The 12,436-nt window shown below is 38.6% G+C and overlaps 1 protein-coding gene and 1 long non-coding RNA gene across 3 annotated transcripts in view; one reads left to right on the forward strand and one right to left on the reverse strand.

Moving 5' to 3' along the window:
• LOC141378207 (uncharacterized) overlaps positions 1–12,436 on the reverse strand; it is a 394,144-nt gene that overhangs the window by 47,160 nt on the left and 334,548 nt on the right. The window lies entirely within an intron of this gene.
• Positions 3,968–7,661, forward strand: LOC141375010 (uncharacterized). Of its 2 annotated transcripts, XM_073926112.1 has the most exons (3): positions 3,968–4,002; positions 4,135–4,241; positions 4,603–7,661. In XM_073926112.1, the coding sequence occupies exon 3, from the start codon at positions 5,724–5,726 to the stop codon at positions 7,659–7,661; it is 1,938 nt and encodes a 645-aa protein (XP_073782213.1). In that variant the 5' UTR covers positions 3,968–4,002; positions 4,135–4,241; positions 4,603–5,723. The 2 variants fall into 2 exon arrangements, with proteins under 2 accessions (XP_073782213.1, XP_073782212.1); XM_073926111.1 differs by having other exon boundaries at positions 3,978–4,241.

A 12,436-nucleotide genomic window follows, 5' to 3' on the forward strand; every position in this document is an offset into this window, starting at 1 on the left:
CTTTACTTGAAAGGGGTGTTCATAAGACATGTGACAGATTTTATGCATGCTTATGACAGTTGTCATTAAGTGATGTTGTCATTTTAAATGCACATTGTTTGAGGTGTCTTTATGCCATGACGGGTTGTATTTGTTTTGTCATCTTGTCATGAAGACATCTCAAATGTTATGTCACCTTTGCATTTAAAATGACATAACTGAGTGAATTATGACTGTTGTCATAAGCAAGCCATTTTAAGAGTTCTTGGTGTTGCATAAAATGAAGGTCAATGACAAATAAATAAAACACACACACACACTACCTGACAAAGTCTTGTCCCCTATTCAAGTTTTAGGAACAGCAAATAATAACTTGACTTCTAGTAGATAGTTTTGGTATCAGAAGTGGCTTATATGAACAAAGGCCTCTAGATTACACTTATTTTACCAAAATAAACTATGATCATGCCTTGATTTTTAATAATTTAATCAGGTCAGTAAGGTCTGACTTTGCTTAGACATAAGTCTTGTCACTTAACAAACATAACGTGCAGTATAGAATATAAAGTCATGGTGCAGTGGAAAAGAATGAATGTATGACTCTCATGAGCTTAGACGACTGCATCCACACATCTCTACAATGACTCAAAAAACATTAATAAAATCATCTGGAATGGCAAAGAAAGTGTCTTTGCAGGACTCCAAGAGTTTATAAAGATTCTTTGGATTCATCTTAAATGCCTCCTTACCCCAGACATGCTCAATAACGTACATGTCTGGTGTTTGGGCTGCCCAATCCTGGAGAACCTTAACCTGAAGTCTGAAAAGAAGCGCGATCCTGCTGAAGAATTTGCCCTCTCCTGTGGTTTGTAATGTAATGAGCAGCACAAATGTCTTGATTTGTGTCTGAGGCTGTTGATGTTGCCATCCACTCTGCAGATCTCTGATGAACCATGATTTTTCCTTCACCAAACTTGACTGATTTTTGTGAGAATCTTGGGTCCATGTGGGTTCCAATAGGTCTTCTGCAGTATTTGTAATGATTGGGATGCAAGTATCTGCCACATTTCCAAATGATCAACTAGAAGTCAAGTTATTATTTGTTGTTCTTACAACTGGAATCGACGACAAGTTCCTGACGATACTTTGAGGCCGTGTGTGGGCACTAACTTTTATATAGATATAGATTTTATGTAGATTGCTGCATCCAAGATAACACAAGCATTTTCTGATGAACAGTATCACAAGTGTCAATAAGTAACATCAGCTCAAAAGTGAGTTTGTGTCGACCTTTTTCATCATCTGATGGGATCCTTTTGCCCTAGACCAGGGGTCACCAATCCTGGTCCTGGAGGGCCTGTGTCCCTGCAGGGTTTAGCTCTTACTTGCTTCAACACACCTCCCTGGATGTTTCAAGTATACCTAGTAAGACCTTAATTAGCTTGTTCAGGTGTGTTTGATTAGGGTTGGAGCTAAAATCTGCAGGACACCGGCCCTCCAGGAACAAGTTTGGTGACCACTGCCCTAGACTGTCATGAACATGTAGATGTAGATAAAGCTCAATTTTTTCCAAAGACAGATATTTATTTATCATTTGGACAAGTGCTGTTAAACGATTAATACAAAATAAAAGTTTATGTTTTCTTAATAACTTTTTTTTCCTGTTCAAGTTTGCTATGTATATATGAACACACACACACACACACACTCAGACACACACTCAGACACACACACACACACACACACACACACACACACACACACACACACACACACACACACACACATCAATTTAACTAAATATATACACATTTATTTTTTAAAAAGTATACAGAAGTATATGTGTGCCTATTTACACAAATAGTGCCTATTTGGCTACTTTATTACGTATGCCTTACTAGTACCAGACCCCCTTTTGCATTCAGAACTGCCTTAATCGTTCGTGGCATAGATTCAACAAGGTAATGGAAATACTCCTCAGAGATTTTGGTCCATACTGACATAATAGCATCACACAGTTGCTGCAGATTTGTCAGCTGCACATCCATGATGGGAATCTCCTGTCCCACCGCAGCCCAAAGGTGCTCTATTGGGTTGAAATCTGGTGGCTGTGAAGGCCATTTGAGTACATTGAACTCATTGTTATGTTAGAGAAAACCAGTCTGAGATGATTCATGCTTTTTTACGTGGCACATTATCCTGCTGATAGTAGCCATCAGAAAATGGGCACACTGTGGTCATAAAGGGATGGATATGGTCAACAACAATACTCAGGTAGGCTATATTGACATAATGTCAATTTGTGCTAAATCAGCTGGAACCAGTCTGGTCATTCTCCTCTGACCTCTGGCATCAACAAGGCCACTCACTGGATCACTTCTCTTTTTCTAACCATTCTCTGTAAACCCTAGAGATGGTTTTGTGTGTAATTCCCAGAAGATCAGCAGTTTCTGAAATTCTCAGGCCAGCCCGTTTGGCACCAACAACCATGCCACGTTCAAAGTCACTTAAATAACCTTTCTTCCCCATCCTGATGTTCGGTTTGAACTGCAGCAGATCGTCTTGACCATGTCTACATGCCTCAATGCATGGAGTTGCTGCCATGTGATTGGCTAATTAGAAACTTGCGTTAATGCGCAGTATACAGGTGTACCTGATAAAGTGGCCGGTGAGTATATTTTATAAATACATTTGTAAAAACGACCTTTATTTTGCATGCGATTAGTCAAGATGAATCATTACAGCCATAATCAGGACTCATTAGTAATAATTTTGTTTGAACACCATCCCATGCAGCAGCAGCAGCTCTTCTCTGATTTTTACAGAAAGTGAATGTGGGATAATGATCCAGCAATATGTCACTTACACAAAATTGCAGCTCGTTGTAACTGTTTGCTTAGTCTGATGTCGCATGTGTATGTATTTCTGTGCCAAAAGCAAATAAATGGTTGTACGCTTACTGTGTGTTTACTATAAAAAAATCATGCGACTGAAATAACTAACCATAAACCTTTTATCGCAAAGGACCAGACTTTGATTCTATTATAAATTGTTATATTATTGGTGTAAAAAAATCTCATAATAACAGTTTCCAGGTTTCTGTTTATTTGAAATTCTATTCAATTTTTTGATGTTTAAAAATCTAAAAAGTGACACTTAAGAAAAAGAGTTTCTTATTTAATATATTGTCTACAAATGTTAATAAAAGTCGAGTAACAATTGCAAAGGTTGGTGGAGCAGAGAACAACATAGGTTTACTCTTTAGTTTAGGTCACAATTCATGCAATAAACTACTGTCTTATTACCTGCCTATTATTAGGATATTAATTGTTCATAAGTAGATTTAACTAGTAAGTAGTTTTATTTGGTAACTCTTCATTAGCAAGTGGTGAAAGTAGTGAAAGTAGATTGTTTGTTAAAATCGTGAATTGTGACCTAAACTAAAGTGTTACCAAAACACAGGAAACTGTGAAGTCAGGAAATACAGGAAACTGGTAATCAACAACATTTTTTTTTTTTAAAGCCTGGAGACTGACATTTTAAAAGCTTCATTTTAATGGGTGGTATGAATTAATAATGCTTATAAACAAGATGGTCGAAATGGTATTCTCACTTGAAACAGAGCATTGTTGCTTATAGATTCCACCTTAATTAGCTAGAAGCTAATTCAGTCAATTCTGGATAAATAAAATCAAGTTTGACGTTGCATATTTGTTTAGCTATTTTGAGTGTAACCCAGGTTACTAGTGGGTAGTATACAGCAATAGAGCAAATAGAAATATAAGAAAAAAACATTGGCAGAATACTCGATTAAATAATATACATTAAAATTATTTACTTATATAAATAATTTATAATAGAGTATTATACAGCATTCAAGGGAATAGTGCTTTAGAATGACATCATCGTGCCTTACACTATAGCAGCAGATCAGCTTTCCAAACAATAACAAATCTCGCTTGTCTGTTAGCTTGTGTTTACCGTTGCTATGGTGATTCAGTGTTCGCAAGGGAAAGCAGAGATGTAAGTTGTTATATTAATAAAAGTAATATAACTATTAGATTTACATCTTTTAATGTTTTAATGCGTATTAACTGTGAAAATTGACCATTAATAAGATGCTGACATGATTTCAATCATATATTTTTAATGAAGGATTGAGAGAGAAAAAAACAAGATTTGTCTCTGAGAGTGAAATCTGCACACGAGTGCCACCTGGAGTTTTCCTGTTTGTTTCATTTTGATTTTGAATGATTTCCTTGGTGAGTTTGTTTTTTTATTATTATTATTGTTTTCATTATAACATGATTTAAACTAGTGTCGAAAAATGTGTTTTATTAATTAACCATTTGTTTGGTCTAGTAAAAACTCAAAGTATTATACAGAGTATTATACAAGTGATTGTGTAAAGTTTAAGTGAGAAAAGTTTAAGTAAAATGCTGTCATTTGTAAAAAGAAAATGCCAAATAGGCGAGAGAAATAGGAAAAACACAGAAATTCAGCAGAGAGAAGCATATACAGTACATGGTTATTTACTGTTGCTGTTTATTTAGAAATGTGTTAAGCTGAGTTAATGCATTCACTGTAAAATGCTAATGGTTTCTTTGGCCTTGTGTTTTCAAGGCCAGGTTTTTTTTTTTTTTTTTATTTGGTTTTGTTCGTTTGTGCATCTTCTTCTGATTTTTCATCGGTGAGATGTTCTATTGACGTCAGTTGCTGGATGTGATCTGCTCTGGATTCGAATTAATTGAAGTTTGAACTCTTTTCTGGATTTGGATTGTCTCAACTTCCATCGGTGCGTGTCTAATTGTGGAGTTGGACTGGCGAGCCTCCCATTAAGTGGATTCTTTGGATACACCTGTTGAAAAGATACAAAGTAAAACCTATTCAGCGTCATGGTAGGAGTGTAAATTTACAACACACTCACAAGTGCAACATCCTGGATCTCTGGAACTGAATTTGCAACCTAGTTGTTTTGCAAAAGAATCTTTTTGAAAGTTTATCACCTTTACTGGACTTTTGGAACATTTTGAAATGTTTTAAGTGAATGTTTTATTTTCATTTTTATTTTATTTGTACATTGTTCCTTTAGAGTGTTCATTCGTTGAAATTTTTGAATCTTTATAGAGAGAGGTTAACTGGTTTAAGAAGGGAAATCTTGATTATATGTTAAATAATAATACAATTTTAATATTGTATTATTAACTTACGCTTGCAAACCTTTAATATAGTATTGTTATTAGTATATTAATATTATATTATTGTTATAATAGTAACCAAAATATAATATTAGCCCTTAACAATAGAAAAACAGAAAAAATAACATAATATTAACTTACCTTATTAGTGATATAGCCATAAAACCCTGTGAAGAAAGAGAAGTGTTATTAGAGAGTGTAAATAAGACTGAGGTCATTAGATAGGTGTGAAAAAACCTAGAATTTGTTTTATTTATTTATTTTTTATTTATTTTATATTTCTGTGAACATTTTACAATACAATCTTTTAATATTCTTACCTCTGTGTCCGAGTCCTTCACTGTTGTTGTATCTTCTCTCTCTTTGGGGGAATTTAGACTTCTGAGCATCTGGTCCATTGATTAAATCTTATAATACATTTGTGTACCAAGGGTTACATACCAAAAAGTGGCGAGAGCCAGCCAGGAGAGAGATTGCAACAACAGTGTCTAATTACAGTATTCGAGTTCACTATAAGTATTACAAATCGGAGAGAACTTTAACGTCATGGATATCATAGAAAAAGAGAATGTAGATATCTCAAAAACAGTGATTGTGGGTGGAATGACACTGACTGAGACAGACTCAGATTTAGAGTCATGGCTTTTAAGATATGGTAGTATTAACCGACATCTTCTAATTGATGACCCTGACTGTGAGTTTCATCGACATGCTATCATAGAGTTTACACATAACTCCGCGATGAAAACATTGATGCCTCTTTTGCCTTTAACTGTAGTTAGTATGTCAAACCCAAGTACCACTTTCATGGTACGTGCTTTAAGTTGCGTTTATTCCTATATTGCTAGTGATAGTGCTACTAATGGATATCTGGAGGAATTGCAAAACATTGCTAGTTTTAGTGGGAAATCGATTGAGGAGGTACTCCAAACAGAGTTACTGAAGATGAAATTTGGCCCTTCTCATGCTGAATCACTACCTGTTTTGGATAAAAATCTTGAATTTCCAAATGCAGCACGTTCTCAAATACTTGATCGTAGCACAGTCAGTTCACCAAATAGACTGCTGTCCCCAGTCATATCACAAAGTGTGATTACTGAACAAACAGCTTTTCCTTCATCTAGAATTTCACCATTTCATGAAGTTGAATCAACAAATTCAAAAAACCTGTCCAAGGAAAGCCTTAACCATAGAAGTACTAAACCCACAGTAACAGTGTCATCCCATCCAGCACTTACCATGGACATAATTGATCCTCCTAGCGTGCAAAAGGTAGTAGTTGAGCACATTGTCCGCACAAATGACACAGCTCATATGCACTATACCTCTTTTCGCCTCCGATCTTTCTCTGGAAAAATTCCTAGACCTGTTAATGAGCCAGATTTTGACACTTGGCGTGCCAGTGTTGATCTCCTACTGACAGATCCTTCTATATCTGACTTAAATCGAGCTAGAAAAATCATAGACAGTCTGCTTCCCCCCGCTGCAGATATTGTTAAACATGTCTCCCCTAACAGTTTACCTGCAGTATATCTAGAATTGCTGGAGTCTGTATATGGCTCTGTAGAAGATGGAGATGAGTTATTAGCCAGATTTATGAATAGCTTCCAAAACAATGGTGAGAAGCCTTCAACTTACCTGCACAGATTACAAGTACTCTTAAGCACAGCTATTCGACGAGGTGGGATATTTGAAGAAGAGAGAAACCGATATCTTTTAAAGCAGTTTTGTCGCGGCTGTTGGGACAGTTCCCTCATTACTGACCTTCAATTAGAAAGGAGAAAAGCCACTCCTCCTTCATTTGCAGAATTAGTAGTTCTCATCCGTACAGAAGAAGATAAAAATGCCTCTAAAGAAGAAAGAATGAGAAAACATTTAGGGCTAAATAAACACTATCCTGCCCCCTCGAAATTCAGACTGTCAGCTCACCAGATATCTGCCCACCAAAGTGAAACGCAGGATGATCAAACTGACACATCTCTCGCAAAGCAAGTGTGTGAACTTCAAGCTCAAGTTGTTGCACTGCAAAAGCCTTCAAGCCAGAAAGAAAAGAAAAAAAATGCAAAACCAGATGAAGTGAGTGAGCTGAGAAATGTTGTCACTGAGTTACAGGCACAGATTACAGCCATGCAAACTACAGCCACTCCAAAAATTAAAAGTGATGTAGAAGCAACTGAAATTGCTGACTTAAAGAAACAGATTGCTGATTTAAAGGTTCAACTGACTGCCCCTGATATGTATAGAAACCGCACCAGAAACTTGCTGCCTGAACCTAGAGCAACAGATTGTTACAGAGCTAGTAAACTACCTGAAAGTAGACCTCGTCCGGGGTATTGTTTTAGATGTGCGAAAGATGGTCATCTTGCCAGCAGCTGTAGTAATGCTCCTGACCCTACTAGAGTTGCTGAGAAAAAACGCAAGTTAAGGGAGCGACAAGCCCAGTGGGATACCCAACAAGTAGCAATCATGAATCCTTTAAACTGAGGACGGTCTCTGTAGAGGGGCATACAGAGACTAAAAGAAATAATAATTGCCCTGAGAAACGTAAACAATTGTTCAACCAAAATGCGTGTGACGCACCCCCTTTGAGAAATTTACCAAGAGGATTAGTGGGAGTGAAGTGTACTGCCCAAATAACTGTTGGTAATAAAAGAGTTTCCTGCCTTCTGGACACAGGGTCCCAAGTAACTACTGTTCCCTGGTCATTTTATCAAGAGAATTTATCAAATTGTCCACTTAAATCATTGGACAACTTGCTGGAAGTGGAAGGGGCAAATGGTCAAACAGTGCCTTATCTTGGATATGTGGAATTGACTCTTAAGTTTCCCAGAGAGTTCCTTGGAACAGAGACAGAAGTGCCCACTTTAGCCCTGGTAGTCCCAGATTTGATGAACACTCCCCAAGTTCTAATTGGCACAAATTCATTAGATGCTCTTTACAGTAACTATGTCCAACAATCTGCTTCCTTTCCTCAATCTAACTTCCATGGTTACCGTGCAGTGCAAAAAGTTTTAGAAGCAAGATACAAACAAGCAAGTGCTGATATAGTGGGCTGTATCAAATTCAAGGGACATGTTCCAGAGGTAGTACCTGCAGGATGTACAGTGGTTCTTGATGGACATGTTCTAGTTAATTGTCCTCACGTAGGAAAATGTGTAGCTCTAGAGTCACCAACTTCACCCGCTTTACCTGGTGGTTTGCTAGTTGCCAGCTGTTTGCATTCCTTACTCAGCAAAAGGCATCAACAGTTACCAGTTGTGTTACGGAATGAAACTCAGACCGACATTACCATCTACCCCAGAACTATAATTGCTGAAATGCGGGCAGTCCAAGAAGTAATAAAGAGTGGGCAAGTGAATTCCAGCACTGTGAATAAAGAACTTTCTGCTTGTTCCAATCTCAAATTTGACTTTGAAAATTCCCCATTGACACCTGAATGGAAGAAACGAATAATGGATCAATTAAATTCCATGCCTGAAGTCTTCGCCTTGCATGACTTAGATTATGGACATACAAACAAAGTCACTCACCGAATAAAGCTTAATGATGAGACTCCTTTCAAACACAGACCTCGACCCATACATCCTCAGGACATTGATGCAGTACGAAAACATTTGCAAGACTTGTTAGCAGCTGGAATTATCCGAGAGTCAGAATCCCCCTTTGCCTCCCCCATAGTAGTTGTAAGAAAGAAAGACAATTCTGTACGTCTTTGCATTGACTTCAGAAAGCTGAACTCACAAACCATTAAAGATGCCTATGCCCTGCCAAATCTGGAAGAGGTCTTTTCAGCACTAACTGGTTCAAAATGGTTCTCTGTCCTTGACTTAAAATCAGGATATTATCAGATTGAGATGGAGGAAGCTGACAAAAGTAAAACTGCCTTTGTGTGTCCCTTGGGGTTCTGGGAGTTCAATAGGATGCCCCAAGGCATTACCAATGCCCCAAGTACATTTCAAAGGCTGATGGAAAGATGCATGGGTGACTTGAATAGGAAAGAGGTGTTGGTCTTCATCGATGATCTGATCATTTTCTCTGAAAGTTTAGAAGAGCATGAATCAAGGCTGATGCACGTTTTGAAAAGGCTCAAAGAATATGGACTGAAGCTATCGCCTGAAAAGTGCAAGTTTTTCCAGACTTCTGTTCGATACCTTGGTCATATTGTATCAGAAAATGGAGTGGAGACTGATCCAGTGAAAATTGAGGCCCTAAAAACCTGGCCAAGACCAAGAAATCTCAAAGAATTAAGATCTTTTCTGGGATTTTCTGGATACTATAGGAGGTTCATTCAGGATTATTCCAAAATAATCAAACCCCTTAATGACCTCACAGTAGGGTATCCACCTCTTCAAAAACGTCACCTACAAGAGAACAAGAATAAGCAATATCTGGACCCCAAAAAGGAATTCGGAGACAGATGGAATCAGCCCTGTCAACAGGCCTTTGACATGATTATTGAGAAACTCACCTCTGCACCTGTTCTGGGATTTGCAGACCCAAAGCTTCCTTATGTTCTGCATACTGACGCCAGTACCACTGGGCTTGGGGCAGCCTTATACCAGAAACAAGAGGGACAAATGCGGGTCATTGCTTTTGCAAGCAGAGGGTTGACAAGAAGTGAAAGCCGGTATCCAGCTCACAAGCTAGAATTTCTAGCTCTTAAATGGGCAGTCACAACTAAATTCAGTGACTATTTGTATGGAACAGAATTTGTGGTCGTAACTGATAGCAACCCTTTAACTTACATTCTGACATCTGCAAAGCTTGATGCTACCAGTTATCGCTGGTTGTCAAGTCTGTCCACTTACAATTTCAAGCTCCAGTATAGGGCTGGAAGTCAAAACTGTGATGCAGATGGCCTTTCAAGACGACCACATGGTGAGCTTTTAGATGACCCTGCATCTCAGAAAGAGAGAGAGAGAATTAAACAGTTTACCCTTCATCATTTAGATGAATTTGGAGTTGAAGATTCTCTTATCCTCCCAGAGGCCATAAAAGCCATCTGTGATCGACATCAGATTGGAAATTCCTCACATAAATGCAAATTTTCCAACCCTTCCATTGCCCTTGTTGAGTCCTTAGCCCTGCATGCAGATGTATTACCAAATGCGTTTGAACAAGAAAATGAGCATGGTCTTCCAGTCATTCCTTACCTGTCTAACGAGGAGTTAAAGAGACAGCAGAGAATGGATCCTGATCTCAAATTCATTATCGATTGTTTACAGCGGAATGAAAAACCTTCTAGTTCAAAAGACCAGTCGCTTGCTGTTACTCTGTGGATAAGGGAATGGAGCAGATTAGAATTAAGGGATGGATTGCTTTATAGGAAGAAGCAAGATCAGGAAAGCACTCGCTATCAATTAGCCTTACCTGTAGCTTTACGTGGAACAGTGTTGAAGAGTCTCCATAATGATATGGGACACATGGGCATGGAGAGGACACTTGACCTTGTCAGAACCAGATTCTTTTGGCCAAAAATGTCATCATCTGTGGAAGAGAAAATTAAGACATGTGAGAGATGTGTACGTAGAAAAGCGTTTCCTGAAAAAGCAGCTGAAATGATGAACATCAAGACTACCAGACCATTGGAGTTGGTCTGTATGGACTTCTTGTCTTTAGAGCCAGATCAGAGTAACACCAGAGATATATTAGTTATTACAGATCACTTCACCAAATATGCGGTGGCTGTGCCTACCAGAAACCAGAAGGCGCAGACTGTGGCTAGATGTTTATGGGAAAACTTTCTAGTACATTATGGATTTCCGGAAAGACTGCACAGTGATCAAGGACGAGATTTTGAGTCAAGCCTCATCAAAGAGCTATGTCTCGTCGCAGGTATACACAAAGTGAGAACTACTCCTTACCACCCAAGAGGAAATCCAGTGGAGAGATTCAATAGGACCCTTCTCCAAATGTTGGGTACTCTTGAAAACAAAAAGAAGTCATGCTGGAAGGAGTTTGTCAAGCCTTTGGTGCATGCCTACAATTGCACTCGAAATGATGTAACAGGATACACTCCCTATGAACTTATGTTTGGTAGACAGCCCAGGCTGCCAGTCGACTTAGCCTTTGGGTTACCTGTGGATCGTTCTACCAAATCCCACTCTCAGTATGTAAAAGATCTGAAAGAAAGTTTAAGAGAGAGCTATGAAATTGCCATCAAAAACTCTGCAAAAGTAGCCCAACGTAACAAACGCAGATTTGACAAACATGTGGTTGTTTCTACTCTTGACGTGGGAGATAAAGTCCTTGTGCGAAATTTGAGGCTAAGAGGAAAGAACAAACTGGCAGACAAATGGGAACCAGATGTCTATGTAGTTATCCGTAAAGCTGGAGATCTCCCAGTGTATGTAGTCCAGCCTGACGGAAAGACCGGTCCAGTTCGAACTTTACACAGAGACTTACTTCGACCTTGTGGATATTTGTCTGAAAATGAAATTGAAGAAATGAGTCCTCCAAATGTTCAACGTAAGCCCAGAACTAGGTCTAGCTCTGCTCTAGAATATGCTCCCAAAGAACATCAAATGAGTGATCAGTCAGAATCTGAGGATGACTCTCTATATATTAGAAATGCAGGACGCCAGTTGGAATCCATTACAACGACTGTGTTACCTTCATCACAAAGTCCAGTGCTTGTAAGGAACTTACCTGGCATAGAGCCCATTGAACCACTCCCTGTCGTGGTGAACCCTGAAAAAGAAACCTTACCTGATTCCAGACTAGAAGAAGACTTAACAGAAAATCAAAGAGATGATGTCAATGAGAATTTCTTACCTGTGCTGAACCCTGCTGATATTGACCCCAAAGAAATTGAACCTGAAAGAAGTGGAAATAGTGTTGAACTACAGATCCATAGAAGGGCGCTTGAATTAGATCCTGTTGATGTATCCTATTCTAATGATCAAAATCCACATGTCAAAAATGTTTCAAGTAACCAGCCAATAGTGGATGAAGACCTAGATACCAGTGGCCCTAGACGCTCAAAAAGGCAATGTAGACCTCCTAATAAGCTTGAGTATCATAAACTAGGAAATCCCTTGACACTAGTCATTCAGTCCTTACTACAAGGTCTGAGTTCTGCCTTTACCACATCGTTAGAAGAACCCATACTCACTAGAGATCAGCCCTTTGTTGTGCCAGACCCTTTTCCAATTGCAGTGACAACCCAACCCCGTACATGCCCGAGGACGTGCCTGAATTCAGGAGGGGAATGTGTAACCCAGGTTACTAGTGGGTAGTATACAGCAATAGAGCAAATA

Source organism: Danio rerio, chromosome 16 (genome assembly GCF_049306965.1).
Source record: "Danio rerio strain Tuebingen ecotype United States chromosome 16, GRCz12tu, whole genome shotgun sequence".
NCBI lineage: Eukaryota > Metazoa > Chordata > Actinopteri > Cypriniformes > Danionidae > Danio > Danio rerio.

Coding starts and splice junctions, on each gene's coding strand:
- LOC141375010 (XM_073926112.1), top strand. CDS start 5,724: ATGGATATCATAGAAAAAGAGAATGTAGATATCTCAAAAACAGTGATT.